The 27,014-nt window shown below is 44.1% G+C and overlaps 1 protein-coding gene across 1 annotated transcript in view; it reads left to right on the top strand.

Annotated features, from left to right (window-relative positions):
- The window catches only part of LOC138793973 (zinc finger protein 585A-like), a 42,531-nt gene extending 17,197 nt beyond the window's left edge, over positions 1 to 25,334 (top strand). Inside the window, exons 9-13 of the mRNA XM_069972737.1 lie at positions 11,569 to 11,781; positions 18,159 to 18,260; positions 18,376 to 18,403; positions 19,391 to 19,567; positions 22,871 to 25,334. Coding sequence (XP_069828838.1) covers positions 11,569 to 11,781; positions 18,159 to 18,260; positions 18,376 to 18,403; positions 19,391 to 19,567; positions 22,871 to 24,654 — 2,304 coding nt within the window. The 3' untranslated portion in view covers positions 24,655 to 25,334. The remainder of the gene's footprint in view (positions 1 to 11,568; positions 11,782 to 18,158; positions 18,261 to 18,375; positions 18,404 to 19,390; positions 19,568 to 22,870) is intronic.
- Positions 25,335 to 27,014: the final 1,680 nt, after the last annotated feature.

Here is a 27,014-nt window from a genome sequence, read left to right on the forward strand (position 1 = left end):
ATAGTAGATACACCACCTCTGTGCCCTCATATAGTAGATACCCCACCTCTGTGCCCTCATATAGTATATACCCCACCTCTGTGCCCTCATATAGTATATACCCCACCTCTGTGCCCTCATATAGTATATACCCCACCTCTGTGCCCTCATATAGTATATACCCCACCTCTGTGCCCTCATATAGTATATACCCCACCTCTGTGCCCTCATATAGTATATACCCCACCTCTGTGCCCTCATATAGTAGATACGCCCCCTCTGTGCCCTCATATAGTAGATACACCCCCTCTGTGCCCTCATATAGTATATACACTCCCTCTGTGCCCTCATATAGTAGATACCCCACCTCTGTGCCCTCATATAGTAGATACACCACCTCTGTGCCCTCCATAAGGAGATAAGCACAGGGGGCACAGAGCTGGTGGAGATAAGCACGGGGGCACTGAGAGCTGGTGGAGATAAGCACGGGGGCACAGAGCTGGTGGAGATAAGCACAGGGGCACAGAGCTGGTGGAGATAAGCACAGGGGGCACTGAGAGCTGGTGGAGATAAGCACAGGGGCACTGAGAGCTGGTGGAGATAAGCACAGGGGCACTGAGAGCTGGTGGAGATAAGCACGGGGGCACAGAGCTGGTGGAGATAAGCACGGGGGCACAGAGCTGGTGGAGATAAGCACAGGGGCACTGAGAGCTGGTGGAGATGGGCACAGAGCTGGTGGAGATAAGCACAGGGGCACAGAGAGCTGGTGGAGATAAGCACAGGGGGCACAGAGAGCTGGTGGAGATAAGCACAGGGGGCACAGAGCTGGTGGAGATAAGCACAGGGGCACAGAGCTGGTGGAGATAAGCACAGGGGGCACTGAGAGCTGGTGGAGATAAGCACAGGGGCACTGAGAGCTGGTGGAGATAAGCACAGGGGCACTGAGAGCTGGTGGAGATAAGCACAGGGGCACAGAGCTGGTGGAGATAAGCTCAGGGGCACAGAGAGCTGGTGGAGATAAGCACAGGGGGCACAGAGCTGGTGGAGATAAGCACAGGGGGCACAGAGCTGGTGGAGATAAGCACGGGGGCACAGAGCTGGTGGAGATAAGCACAGGGGCACTGAGAGCTGGTGGAGATAAGCACAGGGGTACAGAGCTGGTGGAGATAAGCACAGGGGCACAGAGCTGGTGGAGATAAGCACAGGGGCACAGAGAGCTGGTGGAGATAAGCACAGGGGGCACAGAGCTGGTGGAGATAAGCACAGGGGGCACAGAGCTGGTGGAGATAAGCACAGGGGGCACAGAGCTGGTGGAGATAAGCACAGGGGCCACAGAGCTGGTGGAGATAAGCACAGGGGGCACAGAGCTGGTGGAGATAAGCACAGGGGCACAGAGCTGGTGGAGATAAGCGCGGGGGCACAGAGCTGGTGGAGATAAGCACAGGGGCACAGAGCTGGTGGAGATAAGCACAGGGGCACTGAGAGCTGGTGGAGATAAGCACAGGGGCACAGAGCTGGTGGAGATAAGCACAGGGGGCACTGAGAGCTGGTGGAGATAAGCACAGGGGGCACTGAGAGCTGGTGGAGATAAGCACAGGGGGCACAGAGCTGGTGGAGATAAGCACAGGGGGCACAGAGCTGGTGGAGATAAGCACAGGGGCACAGAGCTGGTGGAGATAAGCACAGGGGCACAGAGCTGGTGGAGATAAGCACAGGGGCACAGAGCTGGTGGAGATAAGCACGGGGGCACAGAGCTGGTGGAGATAAGCACGGGGGCACTGAGAGCTGGTGGAGATAAGCACAGGGGCACAGAGCTGGTGGAGATAAGCACAGGGGGCACAGAGCTGGTGGAGATAAGCACAGAGCTGGTGGAGATAAGCACAGGGGCACAGAGCTGGTGGAGATAAGCACAGGGGCACAGAGCTGGTGGAGATAAGCACAGGGGCACTGAGAGCTGGTGGAGATAAGCACAGGGGGCACAGAGCTGGTGGAGATAAGCACAGAGCTGGTGGAGATAAGCACAGGGGCACAGAGCTGGTGGAGATAAGCACAGGGGGCACAGAGCTGGTGGAGATAAGCACAGGGGCACTGAGAGCTGGTGGAGATAAGCACAGGGGCACTGAGAGCTGGTGGAGATAAGCACAGGGGCACAGAGCTGGTGGAGATAAGCACAGGGGCACAGAGCTGGTGGAGATAAGCACAGGGGCACTGAGCTGGTGGAGATAAGCACAGGGGCACAGAGAGCTGGTGGAGATAAGCACAGGGGCACTGAGAGCTGGTGGAGATAAGCACAGGGGCACAGAGCTGGTGGAGATAAGCACAGGGGCACAGAGCTGGTGGAGATAAGCACAGGGGCACTGAGCTGGTGGAGATAAGCACAGGGGCACAGAGAGCTGGTGGAGATAAGCACAGGGGCACAGAGAGCTGGTGGAGATAAGCACAGGGGCACAGAGAGCTGGTGGAGATAAGCACAGGGGCACAGAGCTGGTGGAGATAAGCACAGGGGCACTGAGCTGGTGGAGATAAGCACAGGGGCACAGAGAGCTGGTGGAGATAAGCACAGGGGCACAGAGCTGGTGGAGATAAGCACAGGGGCACAGAGCTGGTGGAGATAAGCACAGGGGGCACAGAGGGGGGAAGGAGGGGGGATAAGCACCATGCACAGCTGAGGGACACCTGACAGACCCCCCTCCCCGGAGCACTCACCACTGCTCTCCCTCGCTCCAGGCTGATGCAGGTCATGTGCTCTGGACCCCGGCAGCCTCCTCCTCCGGCCCCAGCTCTCACTGCCAGGTACTGATACTGTATAGGGGGCGCACCATAGACCTGTGATAATCCGGCCCTGGGAGCTATGGGGGAGAGAGCGGCCTCTTGTGGCCGGAGGCAGAATGACGCCTTCAGCCACAAGAGTTTTAGCAGAGCAGGAAGCTGATGTTTCCAGTGCCAGTGTGCGGGGGCGGCGGGACACACGGGGGCTGTACCGGGACAGCGGGACGTGACCCCAAAATCGGGACCGTCCCGCTGAATCCGGGACAGTTGGGAGGTATGGGCATACACTATATACTGAGCAGGGGGCATACACTATATACTGAGCTGGAGGCATACACTATATACTGAGCAGAAGGCATACGCTATATACTGAGCAGGTGGTATACACTATATACTGAGCAGGAGGCATACGCTATATACTGAGCAGGAGGCATACGCTATATACTGGGCAGGAGGTATACACTATATACTGAGCAGGAGGCATACGCTATATACTGAGCAGGAGGCATACGCTATATACTGGGCAGGAGGTATACACTATATACTGAGCAGGAGGCATACTCTTTATACTGAGCAGGAGGCATACACTATATACTGAGCAGGAGGCATACGCTATATACTGGGCAGGAGGTATACACTATATACTGAGCAGGAGGCATACACTATATACTGAGCAGGAGGCATACACTATATACTGAGCAGGAGGAATACACTATGTGCTGAGCAGGAAGCATACACTATATACTGAGGAGGGGGTATACACTATATACTGAGCAGGAGGAATACACTATATACTGAGCAGGAGGAATACACTATATACTGAGCAGGAGGAATACACTATGTGCTGAGCAGGAGGCATACGCTATATACTGAGCAGGAGGTATACACTATATACTGAGCAGGAGGCATACGCTATATACTGAGCAGGAGGCATACTCTATACTGAGCAGGAGGCATACTCTATATACTGAGCAGTGGGTATATGCTATATACTGAGAAGGAGGTATAAACTATATAGATGAGTATATAGACAAGTATATAGTCTTCCCTACAGATGTATCCATGAGGAGAAATCCAGCAGAGAGATGTCCCTGTGTGCTGTCTCACCACAGGTCTTGCTATTGGTTACACCCTTCGCAAAGGTGTGTACTTTTAAGTGTAAGTGGTAATGTAGCAGTACCAGAGTTTTGCCACAAGATGTCGTTATTGCAAGTATGTATATCCAGATATTGCACAGCTGTAGGTACCAAAGGGTTATTCAGGGCCATTTCTACAACTGGGCGGGCCGGGCCACCCGGCAGTGCCCTACAGCGCCCTACAGCGCCCAGCCCCCGCGCACTCATGGAATCCCTCCAGTAAGTCGCCGGGGTATCCCCCAGCAGGTGCAGCGACGCCATCACTGCCCCTGCCGGAGGATCCCTCAAATATCATTTCCAGGTTACATCCGGGGGTTGGAAGTTGGTGGTCCTTGCAGCGCCAAGGAGGCAGGCGGCAGGGCCGACATCTCACAGTGCTCTGGGGTCTGCGGTCCGTTGCACCGCCCTCCGGAGGGGGGGTGTGTGCAACGGACCGCAGACCCCAGAGCCTGCCTCCTCGGCGCACAGACCACCAACCCTCCGGATGTAGGGGGGACATTATTACTATATGGGGACAATGTAGGGGGTCATTAATATTAGTAGATGGGACATTGCAGGGGACATTATTACTATATGGATACAATGCAGGGGGCATTATTACTATATGGGATACAATGCAGGGGACATTATTACTATATGGAGGGCACAACAGGAGACATTAATACTATATAGCGGAAAATGCAGGGGGATATTATTAGTATGTGGAGGACAATGCAGGGGACATTATTACAATATGGGGGCACAGCAGGGACATTATTGCTATATGTGGGCACAATAGGAAATATATGGGGGGTACAGCAGGAGACATTATTACTATATTGGGACACAATAGGAAACATTAATACTATATAGAGGGCACAGCAGGGGATCCTACATACAGGGGGTCACCCGCATACCTACTGACTTTAGTGCACATAACAGCAGAATCACTACAGTTTGGGAGCCTATAAGAGAGGAAAAATGAAGGAAGTTGCTGGAAGTGCGGAACCTGAGATGTTTGTCAGGTTCTGAAGAGATGAATTGTAGCTGCAAGAAACTGTCATGGAGGCCGGGGCCGAATGAAGAAGAAAAGGAAAGTGACGCCTCAGATCAAAGAAGACGTCACCTGTGAGTCACTGAATGATGTTTTTGTATTCAGTAGAATATTATCTGGTAGGGGTGCCGCACTGCTCTATGCCGCAATACACACACTGCTTCTTCCTAGTAACCCAAATCCTGATAAAAGCTTTTATCAAGATTCACCCTGTTGCCAAAATGCCCTAGAAACTGCCCTGGGGTTATTGTTTTGTTTATGTGTCACATGGATCTGTGTCACATGGATCTTCTCACCTATCATCTCTCTCTTTACTTTTACACACGCACTCCTCACCCACTCACAGCACAGTTTACACATGCTGTAGGAAGGAAGTCACATGGGCAGAGGAAGTGTGAGGTCTTTTGCCTTGGATTCTGTAGGGGAAGGATGCTCTGCACAGTTTCTCTTCAAGTTACCTTATTCTACACTATGCAGTGTTTAGCTCCTACTAGAAAGGACAAGTCAGGGATCATCCTAACCCACACTGTGGACCAGAGGAGCACAGTGCAGGACAGTATCCACACAGAAGTAAAGGAACTGATCCGGATAGAGTAAAGTTTCTAGAAGCCTATGCACTCGATCTCGCAATGCAGGTGTAATCAGAGAATTCTGACCACTCTGCTCATCCCAGGTAACAAGTACTGGGGCTTGTGTCACCCTCTAGGACAGGTCACCTGACACTGGTGGGCAATAGGTGGTGCAAACACTAAAGAGTCAAAACACAGGCACAAGTATTCTCCTTATTCTACCTCTGAAGTTCTGGCAGAGCACAGTACTACTTGGGTTGGGACTCTCTTGACATCCTCCTCTATACTCTTCTGAACTCTCTACCTCTCAGCACGCAGCTCAGTCAGCACGGCTGTATCTTCTCTAACACTCTCAGTACAGATTTGGTCTATCATTTGTAAAGTATTATACCAAGGTAAAGCTGTATTATCCGCTGCCTATACCAAGTATCTTCACAGTAAACAAGATTATATTTATTCTAAAGAGACTCTGTGATTCTTCACTAAGCACTGACACAGTAATCACTTCCTTGGATCATCTCCCCTTTCTGTGGGTGGCAGTGCCAATAGTCCGGGTGTGTCACTACTCCACTCCGGACCACCATGATAATTGCCCAAGGGACCCCGCAACAACCCGGCAGGTCACTGACCATTGGGCAAAAATGTATTGCCAGCCCACTGAAATAAAAGCAGGTGTGCCAGCATACCTGTGTGCCCAACCGGCACTGGCGTCACAACAAATTACCACCGGGCAGAGCTAACCACTACATCAGTAGAGTCACGTTGTTCCACCTAACTTGTGACCGTCCGTCTGTCCCTGCTCACCGGCGGGGCAGTCACCACACCCATCCTCTGTATTCCCAGGACTGTCCAGAGGGAAATGTCCCAGAAAATCATCAGGTAGATGAGGCTGATCTCATACCACATCTCTATAGCGCCCCCCGGAGAGTTATTCGGTGTCTGTGCTTCCTATGTAATACATGAGCTGTCATTCGGATTCCTGTCAGTGTGACCATGTGGGGGCGCTATTGCTTGTGCCGCTATAGATAGTTCCCTATAGAGAGCGGATTAGTGATGAGCGAATAGTGAGGTATTCGAATATTCGATCCCATTAAAGTCTATGGGAACAAGTATTCGATCAGTGAAAAACATCTATTTGACCATTTGGAGGGTGAAACCGGAAGCTGGGGGATTTGAACGCTTATCGAATATTTATCGAATATTCGCACGAATATCGAATATCTCACTATTCGATCGAATATCTATTTGATCGAACAGTATTCGCTCATCACTAGAGCAGATTGATTAACTATCTGAGGACTGAGGGGCAGTCGTCTTCTCATGTAGGTTGTAGCTGACTCCTCCCACCCATGTGACTGATCACATGACTGTGACATCACTAAAGGTCCTTTACACACCCGGAATCTTCCTTTTACAGAGAGGTAAGTGATGAGAATTTTTATACTGAGTATTGTCTATATATTATATATACAGTTTATATCTATAGTGTGTGTATTATATATAGTGTATATCTATAGTGTGTGTATTATATATAGTGTATATCTATAGTGTGTATTATATATAGTGTATATCTATAGTGTGTGTATTATATATAGTGTATATCTATAGTGTGTATTATATATAGTGTATATCTATAGTGTGTGTATTATATATAGTGTATATCTATAGTGTGTGTATTATATATAGTGTATATCTATAGTGTGTATTATATATAGTGTATATCTATAGTGTGTGTATTATATATAGTGTATATCTATAGTGTGTGTATTATATATAGTGTATATCTATAGTGTGTGTATTATATATAGTGTATATCTATAGTGTGTATTATATATAGTGTATATCTATAGTGTGTGTATTATATATAGTGTATATCTATAGTGTGTATTATATATAGTGTATATCTATAGTGTGTATTATATATAGTGTATATCTATAGTGTGTATTATATATAGCGTATATCTATAGTGTGTGTATTATATATAGTGTATCTATAGTGTGTATTATATATAGTGTATATCTATAGTGTGTGTATTATATATAGTGTATATCTATAGTGTGTGTTATATATAGTGTATATCTATAGTGTGTATTATATATAGTGTATATCTATAGTGTGTGTATTATATATAGTGTATATCTATAGTGTGTATTATATATAGTGTATATCTATAGTGTGTATTATATATAGTGTATATCTATAGTGTGTGTATTATATATATAGTGTATATCTATAGTGTGTATTATATATAGTGTATATCTATAGTGTGTGTGTATTATATATAGTGTATATCTATAGTGTGTATATTATATATAGTGTATATCTATAGTGTGTATTATATATATAGTGTATATCTATAGTGTGTATTATATATAATGTATACCTATAGTGTGTGTATTATATATAGTGTATATCTATAGTGTGTGTATTATATATAGTGTATATCTATAGTGTGTATTATATATAGTGTATATCTATAGTGTGTGTATTATATATATAGTGTATATCTATAGTGTGTATTATATATAGTGTATATCTATAGTGTGTGTATTATATATATAGTGTATATCTATAGTGTGTATTATATATAGTGTATATCTATAGTGTGTATTATATATAGTGTATATCTATAGTGTGTATTATATATAGTGTATATCTATAGTGTGTGTATTATATATAGTGTATATCTATAGTGTGTGTATTATATATAGTGTATATCTATAGTGTGTGTATTATATATAGTGTATATCTATAGTGTGTATTATATATATAGTGTATATCTATAGTGTGTATTATATATAGTGTATATCTATAGTGTGTATTATATATAGTGTATATCTATAGTGTGTATTATATATAGTGTATATCTATAGTGTGTATTATATATAGTGTATATCTATAGTGTGTGTATTATATATAGTGTATATCTATAGTGTGTGTATTATATATAGTGTATATCTATAGTGTGTGTATTATATATATAGTGTATATCTATAGTGTGTATTATATATAGTGTATATCTATAGTGTGTGTATTATATATATAGTGTATATCTATAGTGTGTATTATATATAGTGTATATCTATAGTGTGTATTATATATAGTGTATATCTATAGTGTGTATTATATATAGTGTATATCTATAGTGTGTGTATTATATATAGTGTATATCTATAGTGTGTGTATTATATATAGTGTATATCTATAGTGTGTGTATTATATATAGTGTATATCTATAGTGTGTGTATTATATATAGTGTATATCTATAGTGTGTATTATATATATAGTGTATATCTATAGTGTGTATTATATATAGTGTATATCTATAGTGTGTATTATATATAGTGTATATCTATAGTGTGTATTATATATAGTGTATATCTATAGTGTGTATTATATATAGTGTATATCTATAGTGTGTGTATTATATATAGTGTATATCTATAGTGTGTGTATTATATATAGTGTATATCTATAGTGTGTATTATATATAGTGTATATCTATAGTGTGTATTATATATAGTGTATATCTATAGTGTGTATTATATATAGTGTATATCTATAGTGTGTATTATATATATATAGTGTATATCTATAGTGTGTTTATTATATATAGTGTGTATATCTATAGTGTGTGTGGTATATATAGTGTATATCTATAGTGTGTATTATATATAGTGTATATCTATAGTGTGTGTATTATATATAGTGTATATCTATAGTGTGTGTATTATATATAGTGTATATCTATAGTGTGTATTATATATAGTGTATATCTATAGTGTGTATTATATATAGTGTATATCTATAGTGTGTATTATATATAGTGTATATCTATAGTGTGTATTATATATAGTGTATATCTATAGTGTGTATTATATATATATAGTGTATATCTATAGTGTGTGTATTATATATAGTGTATATCTATAGTGTGTATTATATATATAGTGTATATCTATAGTGTGTGTATTATATATATATAGTGTATATCTATAGTGTGTGTATTATATATAGTGTATATCTATAGTGTGTGTATTATATATAGTGTATATCTATAGTGTGTGTATTATATATAGTGTATATCTATAGTGTATATTATATAGAGTGTATATCTATAGTGTGTGTATTATATATAGTGTATATCTATAGTGTGTATTATATATAGTGTATATCTATAGTGTGTATTATATATAGTGTATATCTATAGTGTGTGTATTATATATAGTGTATATCTATAGTGTGTATTATATATAGTGTATATCTATAGTGTGTGTATTATATATAGTGTATATCTATAGTGTGTATTATATATAGTGTATATCTATAGTGTGTATTATATATATAGTGTATATCTATAGTGTGTATTATATATATAGTGTATATCTATAGTGTGTATTATATATAGTGTATATCTATAGTGTGTGTATTATATATAGTGTATATCTATAGAGTGTGTATTATATATAGTGTATATCTATAGTGTGTGTATTATATAGTGTATATCTATAGTGTGTGTATTATATAGTGTATATCTATAGTGTGTGTATTTTATATAGTGTATATCTATAGTGTGTATTATATATAGTGTATATCTATAGTGTGTGTATTATATATAGTGTATATCTATAGTGTGTATTATATATAGTGTATATCTATAGTGTGTATTATATATAGTGTATATCTATAGTGTGTATTATATATAGTGTATATCTATAGTGTGTGTATTATATATATAGTGTATATCTATAGTGTGTGTATTATATATAGTGTATATCTATAGTGTGTGTATTATATATAGTGTATATCTATAGTGTGTGTATTATATATAGTGTATATCTATAGTGTGTGTATTATATATAGTGTATATCTATAGTGTGTGTATTATATATAGTGTATATCTATAGTGTGTATTATATATAGTGTATATCTATAGTGTGTGTATTATATATAGTGTATATCTATAGTGTGTGTATTATATATAGTGTATATCTATAGTGTGTGTATTGTATATCTATAGTGTGTGTATTATATATAGTGTATATCTATAGTGTGTGTAGTATATATAGTGTATATCTATAGTGTTTATTATTATATATAGTGTATATCTATAGTGTGTGTATTATATATAGTGTATATCTATAGTGTGTATTATATATAGTGTATATCTATAGTGTGTGTATTGTATATATAGTGTATATCTATAGTGTGTGTATTATATATAGTGTATATCTATAGTGTGCTAATCATTTAGGGTTTTTCCACACCGTTCCTTCATTTGTTGGGATCAGATGGAGTAAACGATTGTAGTAACGACTATCGTCCTGTGTAATATGGTGAATGGGTTCAGGTAGATCTCGATTGCGATTATCGTTAATTGTTAAAAATTGCTTTGTCTAATAGGACCCTAAGAGAAGGGGTGAGAGAGGGTAGCCCACGTGCCCCCCAGCATAGCACAACACCCGCTCACCACCCCGGCTAGGCTGAGACCCCCATATCACTGGCACCACTGAAGAAGGCGCTGCAAGCCCGGGAGTACTGCCACCACATCCACATTACATATAAGCCGGCCCTGTTCTTGGGATTATATCGGCCCAGAAACCAGCCATGATGCATTAGTGTCAGACTGAGAAGATGGACGTGGGGATTAATGGACTGATATAATAGAACAGCCCAAGATAAAATTTTATATTTAATTGCCTTGAGGGCGCACTAAACAAGATACTATGTACATGCTAAATATATATATATATATATATATATATATATATATATATATATATATATATATATATATACACACACACACAGTGATCAGATATGCAAAAACCAGTAGTGATACAAGCAGATACTCCGTACTGGGCCTTAGTTGCTAAGCTGACACATTGGAGCTGTGTGATGATGGTGGTTTCCAGTTTTCCACAACACAATGCACAGCGTGACCTCCCTCAGAAGAAGAATAAGTTAATAGGTCAAACTCTATTTCATATCCCTCATACACTATATATAGTATATACTACAGGAGCTATATACTATATATAGTATATACTACGTGACCCTTGTATCTTTGTGTTTCTCAGGTTCCTATAAGGTGTCAGGACGTCACCGTCTATTTCTCCAGGGAGGAGTGGGAGTATGTAGAAGGACACAAGGATCTGTACAAGGAGGCCATGATGGAGGATCAGCCGCCCCTTCTCATCAGTGACCCCCCAAGGCTGGAGAAGGCGGGAGACATGATGGCGGCCAGGATATTAGAGCTCACCCTAGAGATAATCCACCTGATCACCGGAGAGGTGAGCCATGCGTCACATCCCCTCCCTCTTATCCCTATAGATAATACAGGGAGATGACTGGAGAGGGGAAGGATTGTTAGACTCTCTGTAGTGATCAGTGTCTCACCATACACAGGATTACACAGTAGTGAAGAAGTGGTGTGGTGAGTGTGTGGCGCCCCCTGTGTCAGGAGGCTGGAGCAGCAGCCCCATCACAGATCCTCCACCTCCATCACTGATCCATGAGCAGAAGATCCTAGAACTGACCACCAGGATGACTGAGCTCCTGACTGGAGAGGTGAGCAATGCTGCTGGGAATGCTGGGACATATAACACCAAGGTGGGAGGTGTCTGGAGGATGACGCCATCATTGTGTGTGTCAGGTTCCTATAAGGTGTCAGGACGTCACCGTCTATTTCTCCATGGAGGAGTGGGAGTATGTAGAAGGACACAAGGATGTGTACAAGGAGGCCATGATGGAGGATCCGCCCCTTACATCACCAGGTAAGAGGAGACCTTCCTGGCCCAGTCGCCCCCGGCAACCAATCAGATTACATTTTTCATTTCTCACAGACTCTTTGGAAAATGAAAGGTGGAATCTGGTTGCCAGGGGCGATTGAGCGGCTCTACTTTACACCAGGGTGATAAATCTCCCATAGTTCATTCAGTCACTCTGCATCTTCCCTATAGATGGATCCAGGAGGAGAAATCCACCAGCAGAGAGATCTCCCCGTCCTGTATATTCCCGGGATTGTCCAGCGGATCAGCACAATGTCCCCCTGGATCAGCAGGTAGATGAGACGTCTGTATCTCCTCTATAGATGGATGGGATGGCGCTGTATACTATACATCCCCAGCAGCAGAGCAGTATACGCTCTATGGCTGGGGTCGCGGATACTGATGGCGGTGTACCGATAAGGCACTTGTCACGGCGGCCAGGAGTAGGATGTACCGACACGTGGCCGGTAATGGGCTGGTGTAGTGCAGGTGTTTGTGCAGAGGAACCACAGAGCCCAGCACATAAACTTAACCACTTGTAAACCTTACTGTAGAGAATTGTCTTAACCCCTCAGTGACCGCCCATACGCCAGTTACTAATGGGCCTTATCCTGATATGCCCCCTGTGGCGGCAGAGCGGGGGATCAGCTGTCAGTGTGACCGCTGATCTCCCCTGTAACTACCTGGAGCGGACATTCTTCCACATTTACAGTACATACATATATAGTAGTGTGTCAATGTATTGTATCAGTGATCAAAGATGATTGTGTAGTATTACACTAGTGTACAGTAATGGAGTGTAAAATTAAGAAAAAAAGTGCAACAAGACACAATAAAGCCCCCTAATAATAAAAATGCATTACATTCCCTATAAGCAATAAACGTTACATAAAAACTGCTCAAAAACACAAATCCTATACGTTTGGTATCGCCACGTCCATAACGGCCGATCTATAAAACTATATCATTATATCGCACGACACACGCTGTAAAAAATAGCCATATTTTATCAATCTGCTTTAGAAAATACTTCATAAAAGAGATCAACAAGTCAATAAAATAAGCCCCAAACCAGCTCTGTCGCACAAACATAAGAACGCTATGGATCTTGCAATGTGGAGACAGTTTTTTGGGTTTTTGATAGGAATAAAGTTTCTATTACGCCAAAGTGGTAATAGTAAAAAAAAACCTACACAAATTTGGTATTGTCGTAACCGTAGTGACCCAGAGAATACGTTTATTATTAGGGACCGCTGATACAGATTTTTACAGCAGTCACTAATGGGCTGTATTCTGCTGCCATCAGCTCTTTACGGCGCTGGTAAGGCCCGCAGCCCCCTCCTCTAACCTACCGGAGGTGACTGCGGGGTTGAGGCCAAGTGTCGGGTCTGTCCCAGCCTGTCCCTATGCTGTAACCGCCACGCATGACCTGTAACCACCCCGCATTACCTGTAACCACCCTGCATTATCTGTAACCACCTCGCATTACCCATAACCGCCCGCATTACCTGTAACCGCCCGCATTATCTGTAACCGCCCCGCATTACCCGTAACCACCTCGCTTTACCCATAACCGCCCGCATTATCTGTAACCACCCTGCATTATCTGTAACCGCCCCGCATTACCCGTAACCGCCTGCATTATCTGTAACCGCCCGCATTATCTGTAACCGCCCGCATTATCTGTAACAACCCTGCATTACCCGTAACCGCCTGCATTATCTGTAACCACCTCGCATGACCTGTAACCACCCCGCATTACCCGTAACTGCCCCGCATTACCCGTAACCGCCTGCATTATCTGTAACCACCCTGCATTATCTGTAATCGCCCCGCATTACCCGTAACCACCTCGCATTACCCATAACCGCCCCGCATTACCCGTAACCACCCCGCATTACCCGTAACCGCCTGCATTATCTGTAACCGCCCGCATTATCTGTAACAACCCTGCATTACCCGTAACCGCCTGCATTATCTGTAACCACCTCGCATGACCTGTAACCACCCTGCATTACCCGTAACCGCCTGCATTATCTGTAACCACCCTGCATTATCTGTAACCGCCCCGCATTACCCGTAACCGCCTGCATTATCTGTAACCGCCCCGCATTACCCGTAACCGCCTGCATTATCTGTAACCGCCCGCATTATCTGTAACAACCCTGCATTACCCGTAACAGCCTGCATTATCTGTAACCACCTCGCATGACCTGTAACCACTCCGCATTACCCGTAACCGCCTGCATTATCTGTAACTGCCCCGCATTACCCGTAACCGCCTGCATTACCTGTAACCACCCCAGATTACCTGTAACCACCCCGGATTACCTGTAACCACCCCGGATTACCTGTAACCACCCCACATTACCTGTAACCACCCCAGATTACCTGTAACCACTCCGCATTACCTGTAACCACTCCGCATTACCTGTAACCACCCCGGATTACCTGTAACCACCACAGATTACCTGTAACCACCCCGGATTACCTGTAACCACCCCGGATTACCTGTAACCACCCCGGATTACCTGTAACCGCCCCGCATTACCTGTAACCACTCCGCATTACCTGTAACCACCCCGGATTACCTGTAACCGCCCCACATTACCTGTAACCGCCCCACATTACCTGTAACCACCCCGGATTACCTGTAACCACCCCGGATTACCTGTAACCACTCCGCATTACCTGTAACCACCCCGGATTACCTGTAACCACTCCGCATTACCTGTAACCACCCCGGATTACCTGTAACCACTCCGCGTTACCTGTAACCGCCGCGCATTACCTGTAACCACTCCGCATTACCTGTAACCGCCGCGCATTATCTGTAACCACCCCGCATTACCTGTAACCACTCCGCATTACCTGTAACCACCCCGCATTACCTGTAACCACTCCGCATTACCTGTAACCACCCCAGATTACCTGTAACCACTCCGCATTACCTGTAACCACTCCGCATTACTTGTAACCACTCCGCATTACCTGTACCCACCCCGCATTACCTGTACCCACCCCGCATTACCTGTACCCACCCCACATTACCTGTAACCACCCCGGATTACCTGTAACCACCCCGCATTACCTGTAACCACCCTGCATTACCTGTAACCACCCCGCATTACCCGTAACCACTCCGCATTACCTCTAACCACCTCGCATTACCTGTAACTATCCCGCATTACCCGTAACCACCCCAGATTACCCGTAACCACTCCGCATTACCTCTAACCACCTCGCATTACCTGTAACCACCCCACATTACCTGTAACCACCCCGGATTACCTGTAACCACCCTGCATTACCTGTAACCACCCTGCATTACCTGTAACCACCCCGCATTACCCGTAACCACTCCGCATTACCTCTAACCACCTCGCATTACCTGTAACCATCCCGCATTACCTGTAACCACCCCGCATTACCTGTAACCACCCCGCATTACCTGTAACCACCTTGCATTACCTGTAACCTCCCGCATTACCCGTAACCGCCCCGCATTACCCATAACCACCCCAGATTACCTGTAACCGCCTCGCATTACCCGTAACCGCCCCGTAACCACCACAGACTGCCGTGACCTTCCTGATTGCCCGTTAACACCTCCAGATTGACCGTAACCACAACCACACCAGATTGTCCATAAACATCTCCAGTTTACCCGTAATCACCCTAGATAGCCACAGACGGCCCATAACCACCCCAGATTGCCAGTAACCACCCCAGATTGCCACAGACTACCTGTCACCACCCCAGATCACCTGTAATCTCGATTATTTATTTTTTTAGCATCTGCGCTATAACTGTGTGCCAATACAGTGGTTTATGCCCACATATGGGGTACGTTTCTACTCAGGAGAACCTGTGTTACAGATTTTGGGGTGCCTTTTCTCTCCTGTTCCTCGTGATATTGAGAAATTCCAAACTAAACAAACATATTAATGGAAAAATTTTATTTTTTTCATTCATACTGTCTAATTTTGAATACTTTCCTCTCATACCTGTAAAAATGCTCACCACACCCCAAGATGAATTCTTTGAGGGGTCTACTTTCCAAAATGGGGTGACCCATGGGGGGGGGGTTCACCCTGCTGACACTACAGGGGAGGTGCAAACCTGGTGCTCAGAAACTTCTTCAGAAAAATCTGCACTGAAAATGTTAATTGGCGCTCCCTTCCTTCTGAGCCCGGCTGTGTGCCCATAGAGTGGTTTATGCCCACATATGGGGTACCATTGTACTCAGGAGAACCTGCGTTACATATATTGGGGTGCCTTTACTCTCATGTTGCGTGTGAAAATGAAATACTTCAATCTAAACAAATATATTATTGGGTTAAAAATGCTCATTATACCCCTAGATTCTTTAAGGTGTCTAGCTTCCAAAATGGGGTCACTTATGGGGGTTTCCAGTATAAAGCCTAGTAAAACAAAAAAAAGAACTGGTCCCTAAAAAAATCAGTTTTGGAAATTTCATGAACATTTGATAATTTGCTGATACATTTCTAAGCCCCGTAACACCCTAAAAAAGTAAAATATGTTTACAAAATGAAGCCAGAATAAAGAGGACATATTGGTAATGTGCCTTGGTAACTAGTTTATGTCATATGACTTTCTTTTTTTCTTTTTTTTTTTTTTTTTAGAAGCAGAGCATTTTAAAGTAAATAAAGTGCAAATGTTTCTAATTTTTCATATTTTTCACAAAAAACACTCAAGATGGTGACCAAATTTTACCAATATCATAAACAACCATATGTTATGAAAAAACAGTCTCAGAATCGCTAGCATACGTTAAAGCATCTCTGAGCTATAAGCGCATAAAGTGAGACAGGTCAGGTTTTGAAAAACGAGCGTTGGCCATTAAGGCCAAAATAGGCTTGGTCGATAAGGGGTTAAAGATACAGTACACTGAATAAAGTCTTTCTTAAGTAAAGGTACTATATACAGAAAATACTTTTATAGACTGGGATCCCTTGAATAAGCTGGGTACTTGAAATTGGATACTCTATAAATCCCAGTGTCTCTGGATACCTGGATAAATTGACTTTATTTACTTGAAGTTGTAGCTAGCGGTGATCAGTAGGATGAGGAGATAGGGGCCCTATTCAGACCCATAGGCACTCCGCTGAGGGAGCTTTAAAAATACGGTACCTACGCCCATGGGTATGAACATCTTCCTAATGCTGTCTGCGAGTACTGAGTGACACAAGATCAGGGATGTAGGCCCCACTTAGTGGGTACAGCTAGCCATTGGGGAGACCCCTAAGGAAACCTATCAAGAGCAGTAGAGTTTTCAGCTTGAATTGCACTTACCTTACTACTGACTGAATTATGTCTAGTTATCAGGATGAAGAAGGATAGCTGCCCAATGTGGATAGGGTTTTCCTGTTTACTTCTACCGTAGCCTCACTGTGAGGTGCATTAGCTGGATATGACTAGGATAGGTGCTTGAAGCAGAATAACAAAGTCTTCCACAGAAATAGTCCTGCAAATGGGTCCTGGCCGCCAGGCCAGGCCCTGGAATAGGCTGCAGCAAGAGCTTTCTCTTGTGTGTCGTGAGTGTGATAGTAGGGTACACCCCAGAGTCATGTGGTACAGTGAAGACTATGAGGGTGATGTGCGTCCATGACAGTGAGCATCTCCTGACTATGGAACTATCCCTGATGACAAATCCTCACACAGATCTTTCTTTGCTTTGGTGACTTGTTTCTTGTCGTCCTCTCTAATGTTATAGTGAGAGATCAGTGATTACCCCTGACTATAGTCACACCGGCCCGGACCCTCCATCTATACCATATGGGTTATCACCCATCAGGTTTATATCCAATCACACATAGTTACACATAGTGATATATCAGTCACCGTACTCACCTGTAACCAGACGTTTTCTCTGACAGACAATGGTCAGTGACCCCCCAAGGCTGGAGAAGGCGGGAGACATGATGGCGGCCAGGATATTAGAGCTCACCCTAGAGATAATCCACCTGATCACCGGAGAGGTGAGCCATGCGTCACATCCCCTCCCTCTTATCCCTATAGTTAATACAGGGAGATGACTGGAGAGGGGAAGGATTGTTAGACTCTCTGTAGTGATCAGTGTCTCACCATACACAGGATTACACAGTAGTGAAGAAGTGGTGTGGTGAGTGTGTGGCGCCCCCTGTGTCAGGAGGCTGGAGCAGCAGCCCCATCACAGATCCTCCACCTCCATCACTGATCCATGAGCAGAAGATCCTAGAACTGACCACCAGGATGACTGAGCTCCTGACTGGAGAGGTGAGCAATGCTACTGGGAATGCTGGGACATATAACACCAAGGTGGGAGGTGTCTGGAGGATGACGCCATCATTGTGTGTGTCAGGTTCCTATAAGGTGTCAGGACGTCACCGTCTATTTCTCCATGGAGGAGTGGGAGTATGTAGAAGGACACAAGGATGTGTACAAGGAGGCCATGATGGAGGATCAGCCGCCCCTCACATCACCGGGTAAGAGGAGACCTACTGCCCATTACTGCCGGCACAGGCTGCCACTGGCAGACATGTTGTAGACTTATTACTGACATGTTGAGAAGCTGTCATGATATGTTCTCCACCCTGTTCCCCCTGCAACCTCCATGCTCCAGAGAAGGATGAGCCGGTAAGCAGCAGAATGTGGAATCTTTCTCGTTAACGACTGAAACCTGAACGGTTGGACTGGATTATCTGGTGTTTAGAGGAAAGCTAATGACTAGGGATGAGCGAATTTAGAGACTAGCGGAGTCAAGCGCGAGCCTAGTGACGCACTAGTCTCTAAATTCGCTCATCCCTAGTCATTAGCTTTCCTCTAAACACCAGATAATCCAGTCCAACCGTTCAGGTTTCAGTCGTTAACGAGAAAGATTCCACATTCTGCCGGCTACCGGTCCATCCCGTGCAGCGCTCCCATCCCAGGGAATGCAGAGGGTAAGCAGTGATCTATACTATATTGCTGCTTACCTCAGGGTGGTAAACAGGAGTCCCTGCTTCTCATCGGCTTCACCTCAAATCACAAAATGAAACAATTCTCTCATCTCTAGTGAGAAGCAGAAGTGTACAGTATATAGAGGAGTATACGGGAGGTCTTATATTCAGTCCCTGTGTCTTCCCTACAGATGGATCCAGGAGGAGAAATCCAGCAGAGAGATGTCCCCGTCCTCTGTATTCCCAGGACTGTCCGGAGGGAAATCACAGGATTAAAGAGGAAGAAGAAGAAGAAGAGAGGATGAGGAGCGATCCCCGGTGTATGAGTGAGGTGAAGGAGGAGGAGACGCCGGGAGCTGCTACCCCAGGTATGGTATAATGGAGGTACACAGGGAGGTGACAGGGATATAAGGGGGGGCTCCACCTTACAGCTACATTACAGTAAGCCTTCAGGCCCCCCCCCTGTGTATATATGTATAGTGCAGTATAGTGAGGGAGGTGACAGGGATATAAGGGGGGGCTCCACCTTACAGCTACATTACAGTAACCCTTCAGGCCCCCCCCCCCCCGTGTATATATGTATAGTGCAGTATAGTGAGGGAGGTGACAGGGATATAAGGGGGGGCTCCACCTTACAGCTACATTACAGTAACCCTTCAGCCCCCCCCCCCCCCTGTGTATATATGTATAGTGCAGTATAGTGAGGGAGGTGACAGGGATATAAGGGGGGGCTCCACCTTACAGCTACATTACAGTAACCCTTCAGGCCCCGGTGACCCCCTGTGTATATATGTATAGTGCAGTATAGTGAGGGAGGTGACAGGGATATAAGGGGGGGCTCCACCTTACAGCTACATTACAGTAACCCTTCAGGCCCCGGTGACCCCCTGTGTATATATGTATAGTGCAGTATAGTGAGGGAGGTGACAGGGATATAAGGGGGGGCTCCACCTTACAGCTACATTACAGTAACCCTTCAGCCCCCCCCTGTGTATATATGTATAGTGCAGTATAGTGAGGGAGGTGACAGGGATATAAGGGGGGGCTCCACCTTACAGCTACATTACAGTAATCCTTCAGGCCCCCCCCCCCTGTGTATATATGTATAGTGCAGTATAGTGAGGGAGGTGACGGGGATATAAGGGGGGGCTCCACCTTACAGCTACATTACAGTAACCCTTCAGGCCCTGGTGACCCCCTGTGTATATATGTATAGTGCAGTATAGTGAGGGGGGAGGTGACAGGGATATAAGGGGGGGCTCCACCTTACAGCTACATTACAGTAACCCTTCAGGCCCCCCCCTCCTGTGTATATATGTATAGTGCAGTATAGTGAGGGAGGTGATAGGGATATAAGGGGGGGCCCCACCTTACAGCTACATTACAGTAACCCTTCAGGCCCCCCCCCTGTGTATATATGTATAGTGCAGTATAGTGAGGGAGGTGAGGCCAAGATGTAGAGGTTGGACTTCTGCTGTTAGAGGATAGAGGTCCCGGTACGGATAATAAGAGGCCAGGTATCTGTCTGCCATCAGTCTTCTATGTGTCTGTGATGTCGCTGGTGCCAGTGCTGAGCATTAAGATCACAGGAGTAGATTGGAAATGAGCAGGAAATCTATCCCCTGGCAAAAATTATGGAATCACCGGCCTCACCGGACTAAAGTCATGTCACATGGCAACATTCTGGCTTTAAGAAACACTAACAGAAGTCAAGAGATAAAAATGTGGTAGTCAGTAACGTTTAATTCTTTAGACCTGGCAGAGGGAAAAAAATTATGGAATCACCCTGTAATTTTTCATTCCCACAACTTAACACCTGCATCGAATTAGGTCTGCTGGTTACTCTGCATCTAATAAGCAGCGATTATACCCCGGAGAGCTGCTGCACCAAGCGGACCGACATGAACCCTGGCTCCAACACACGAGATGTCAGAGGAAACAAAGTAGAGGATTGTCAAACTCTTACAAGAAGGTAAATTATCACACAACGTTACAAAAGATGTTGGTTGTTCTCAGTCAGCTGTGTCTAAAATCTGGACCAAATACAAACAACGTGAGACGTTTGTTAAAGGCAAAGATACTGGTGGACCAAGGAAGAGACCAAAGCGACAAGACAGAAAACTTACAGCAATATGTCTCACAAACAGAATTTACATCAAAACAGTTAAGGAAGGAATAGGAGGAAACTGGAGTCACCGTCTGACCGAACTGTAAGAAATCGCCTGAAGGAAACGGGAAAAGCTAAACGAAAGCCGACATTACCACCGAAACAGAAAAGAACAAGGTTCCAATGGGCTACGGAGAAGCAATGGAAGACTGGATGAAGGTCATGTGATGAATCGCCAATCTGCATTGGGCAAGGTGATGATGCTGAGATGAGATGTATAAAGATGAGGCCTGAAGAAGACCTGCAGATGTCCCCAGTCATTGCTGAGATGGGGCTGCATGTCAGGTATTGGCAATATGGCCGCCATGACAGCTTCAAGAATTGCACAAGTTTACGTTGATATTCTGGACACTTTTCTTATTCCATCACTTGAAAGGATGTTTGGGGAGGATGATGATGCATCTTCCATAGAGCAAAAACTGGGAAAACATTTTTTGAAAAAAGACACATCAGGTCAATGTCCTGGCCGGCAAATAGTCTGGATCTCAATCCAATTGAAAATCTTTGAAGTTGAAGAAAATGGTCCATGACAAGGCTCCCACCTGCAAAGCGGATCTGGCGACAGCAATCAGAGAAGGTTAGATCCAGATTGATGAGCAGGACTGTTTGGCACTGATTCAAGCCCCTATTCCACGGGCCGTTCCCCCCTCGCTGCCGCCACTATTCCACGCGGCAGCAGCGAGCCGGTGAGTCCAGGCAGCACATAGCATACAGCAGCGGTCTGGTGCTGCCTCCTATTCCACAGAGCAACGGCAGCAGCGAGCCGGTGAGTCCGGGCAGCACATAGCATACAGCAGCGGTCTGGTGCTGCCTCCTATTCCATGGAGCAACGGCAGCAGATCGTTGCTGTACGTGTCATTTGTCTTTCAACATGTTTGAAAGACAAATGACGCAATGATCAGCCGACATGAACGATGTTGGATGATTGTTGACTTCTATTCCACGGGGCGATTATTGTCCGATATCTGCCAAATATGGCCGATAATCGTTCCATGGAATAGGGCCTTAAGTCCAGGCCTCAGAGACTGCACACTGTCATAAAAGCCAGAGGGGGTGCAACAAAATACTAGTCATGTGTTGAAGTATTTTTTTGTTTGTTTTTCATGATTCCATAATTTTTTCCCCAGAATTGAGTGATTTCCTTATTTTCCCCTCTGCTAGGTCTAAAAAAATTAAACGTTACTGACTACTACATTTTTATTTCTTGACTTCTGTTGGTGTTTCTTAAAGCCAGAACGTTGCCATGTGACATGACTTTAGCTTTCTGTCATTTCTGCAATCTTCTTTTTTTCTACAAAATGAAACAACTGAATGAACATCCTCCGAGGCCAGTGATTCCATAATTTTTGCCAGGGGTTGTATTAGGATGAGGGAGGTCTACTCCTTCCTGCTCGACCCCCCCCCCCCCCCCACAATGACTGTGCATGTTCTCAGTATAATAAGATGTCATTTATCCCATTTGAATAGAAAATTGATCACATATTTTTTTCCCAACCGTAAACAGAATTTCCCAGTGATGCGACTGATGGAAACTTCATGTCACCAGTAAATTGTAAAGAAGAAGATGAAGAAGTCTTTCAGCTCCCCTCAAGAGAAACCCGCCGGGCCATTAATGTGTATCCAGGACGTCGCACTATAAGTCTATCGTATAATCTCCATAATCATGCGGAACCTTCTCCTGACCCATCACCGATTGTTACCACGAGGACAGATCTATCATATAATCCCCCTAATCTCAGGAAACCTTCTGATCCATCACCGGTTGTTACCACGAGGACCGATCTATCGTATAATCCCCCCGATCTCAGGAAACCTTCCCACCCATCACAGCGTATTAACACAAGTATAGATCTATTGTATAATCCTCCCAATCGTGAGGAACCTTCTCCTGACCCATCACCGGTTGTTACCACGAGGACCGTTAAAAAAGACGGGAAAAAGTTTCATTGTGATGAATGTGATAAAGAGTTTACAAAACACTCAGATTTCTTAATGCACAGAAGTCGTCACAATAAGAAGTATTCATGTTCACTATGTGGGAAATGTTTTACAGATGACTCTGAGCTTGTGTCACATGAGAGAATGCACACAGCCGAGTATCCATATAAATGCTCACGGTGTGTGGAACGTTTTGCTCAAAAATCTGATCTTGTTAAACATCAGTTATCTCACTCAGAAAAGAGGCCGTATCTGTGTACTGAATGTGGGAAATATTTTACATCTAAATCAGGTCTTGTTATCCATAAGAGATGTCACAAAAGAGAAGAGAAGTCATATTCATGTTCAGAATGTGGGAAATGTTTTAAAGGAAACTCAAGGCTCGTGTCTCACCAGGCAACTCACAAAAAAGAGAAGTCTTATCCATGTCCTGAATGTGGTAAATGTTTTAAAGAAAAATCAGAGCTTGTGTCTCATGAGGCAACTCACCCAAAAGAGAAATTGTATCCATGTCATGAATGTGGGAAATGTTTTATAGAAAAATCAGAGCTAATGTCTCACGGAGCAACGCACGAAAATGAGAAACCATATTCATGTTCAGAATGCTGTAAACGTTTTGCCGATAAATCATATCTTCTTATACATAACAGAATTCATAAAGAGGAGAAGCCATATTCATGTTTAGAATGTGGAAAATGTTTTGAAAATAAATCATTTCTAATTATACATAATAAAATTCACGCCGGAGAGAAGCCACATTCATGTTTGGAATGTGGAAAATGTTTTAAAAATAAATTAAGGCTTTTTAGACATAAAATAATTCACACAGACGAGAAGCCTTATTCATGTTTGGAATGTGGGAAATGTTTTACAACTAAACCAAGGCTTTTGAGACACAAAATAATTCACACAGAGGAGAAGCCGTATTCATGTTCGGAATGTGGAAAATGTTTTCCAAGTGACTTTAATCTTCTTAGACATAAAAGAATTCACACAGGGGTGAAGCCATATTCATGTTCAGAATGTGGAAAATCTTTTACACATAAATGTGATCTTGTTTCACATTACAAAATCCACACTGGAGAGAAGCCATATGCATGTTCAGAATGCGGGAAATCTTTTACAGAAAAGAAATATTTAAGTAGACATAACCGAATACACACAAGAGAGAAGATGTATTCATGTTCAGAATGTGGAAAGTGTGTTACAAGAAAATCAAGTCTTGAGAGACATCAGAGAATTCACACAGGAGAGAAGCCATATTCATGTTCAGAATGTAGGAAATGCTTTGCATATAAACCACATCTGGTTAGACATGAGAGAATCCACACAGTAAAGAAGCCATATTGATGTTCAGAATGTTGGAGAGTTCACATAAGAGAGACGCTGCCATGACATTCACAAAGTGAAGGGACTGTATATACTTGTGTCTGGCATTTTATATTCAAGAGGATAAGCTCCTTCTAGTGAGATTCGGGATACAAAGTCCATGAGGAAAGGAGTGAGGAGGCGGTGACAGGAGAGGAGAGAGAAGTATAAAGAGAGGAAGAACTTACCGACAGCAGAGAAATCTGTAAGAAGAATCTGAGAGGAAGAGACTGACGCAAAGTGACAGGAGGGAGAGGAAGACACTGAAGCAAAGTGACAGCGGAGGCAAAAGTCACAGGAGGAAGAGGGAGAAGGGACTGAAGCAAAGTGACAGCGGAGGCAAAACTCACAGGAGGAAGAGGGAGGAGGAGGAAGAGACCGAAGCAAAGTGATAGCAGAGGCAAAAGTCACAGGAGGAAGAGGGAGGAGGAAGGGACTGAAACAAAGTGACAGTGGAGGCAAAAGTCACAGGAGGAAGAGGGAGGAGGAAGAGACCGAAGCAAAGTGATAGCAGAGGCAAAAGTCACAGGAGGAAGAGGGAGAAGAGGAGGGAAGAGGAAGGGACTGAAGCAAAAGTCACAGGAGGAGGGAGAAGGAAGGGACTGAAGCAAGGCTTTTAACACTTTGACCAAATAAAGACAATGTTTTACCTATAAATGTTTTTCTCATTTCCATAAACTTTTTCTTTCCTCCATGACTTGGTTCTTCCTCCGGTTGGAGTGGACGTTCTACTGTGATTATTGGTTATATAGTGTTTCCAGATACTCAGCGTACCAGGGAATGATTGGCTTTCAGTGTAACCTGATAACCCCATCCTCTTGAATCCCCCCTCCTCCTCTGTCTGATCACTTAAAGGGGTTATCCAGCGCTACAAATACATGCCCACTCTCTTTCAGAGACAGCGTAGCTCTTGCCTCCAGGTCAGGTGTGGTTTGCAATTAAGCTCCATCCACTTCAATGGAACTGAGCTACAAAACCTGCACCCAAACTGGAGACAAGAGCGGTTCCAATCCTGGAAGAAAGTGGCCATGTTTTTGTAGTACTGGATGAGCACTTTAAAGGGGTTATCCAGCGCTACAAAAACATGGCCACTTTCCCTCTACTGTTGTCTCCAGTTTGGGTGGGGTCTTGAAACTCAGTTCCATTGAAGTAAATGGAGCTTAGTTGCAAACTGCCAACAAAACACAGTAATCACTGAACTCAAGGAGAACAGCGAAAAAAATTCCAATGAAGTACTCAATCAAGAGTCTCCACTGATGCCCCCAAAAATTTAAATATGCAAAACAAGAGTCCGTGGAGCCTCAGTTACGAGTTTCAAAACACGGGATAGCCAGATATCTCTAGCCTGTTGCCAACATATTTAAATTTTTGGGGGCATCAGTGGAGACTCTTGATTGAGTACTTCATTGGAATTTTTTTCGCTGTTCTCCTTGAGTTCAGTGATTACTGTGTTTTGTTGGTTGATTTTTCATTGCCCCAACTAGCCAGAATCCTACCCCACACTGACGAGGGGCAAAAACCCCGAAACGGCTGTCTGTGGGTGGAAGCCTGCCTTTGCAAGCCCTTGTCATGATCGCAATACTCGCACCTTGAGTTAGACATTGACAAAAGGGGCCACCCTGTTGTTTCCCTGTCTATGTTCCAATACTCGCAACCGAGTGGGACTTAAGGGGTTATTTATCAGGGTGGTGTGGTGCTCTTCCCATCTTGGAGGCACCCCGTTGGCAACAGGCTAGAGATATCTGGCTATCCCGTGTTTTGAGACTCGTAACTGAGGCTCCACGGACTCTTGTTTTGCATATTTAGTTGCAAACTGCACCTGAACTGGAGACAACAGTAGGGGGAAAAGTGGCCATGTTTTTTAAATGCTGTGCCAGTGATTGCAGCATGTCAGCAGGTAAGGATAAAACTTACCTGAAATTTAATTTTCCTGGTGTCCATGGGTGGCACTGAATAGGTTAAAGTTTCCATCTAGAAACAAGGCAGAAGACATGGTCATTAGCATAAATGAGCTAAACAGCATCACCTGTATAAAAGTAGATGGGAAACACCAGACACTTGAGTTTGTTAGGGGTGGGATATGTGCTGCCTATAGACAACAGGGAAATGTCAGGTAAGTAACAAATGTTATCCTTCCTGGTGCTCCTGCAGCAGCACTGAATGGGACATAAAAAGCAATACTAAGGCGAGTTCCTGCTCACAGCACTTTGCAACACTCTCTGACTTGTCCAATCTATGATGATGCCCATAAGGCGGTTCGACAAATTTCCTGTAAGAGGGTATATCCATATTCGGGCCACGAGGTTGCAGTTGCTCCTTTTGAGTGAGCTCTCACTCCTTTA

The sequence above is a fragment of the Dendropsophus ebraccatus genome, chromosome 5, assembly GCF_027789765.1.
Source record: "Dendropsophus ebraccatus isolate aDenEbr1 chromosome 5, aDenEbr1.pat, whole genome shotgun sequence".
Lineage (NCBI taxonomy): Eukaryota > Metazoa > Chordata > Amphibia > Anura > Hylidae > Dendropsophus > Dendropsophus ebraccatus.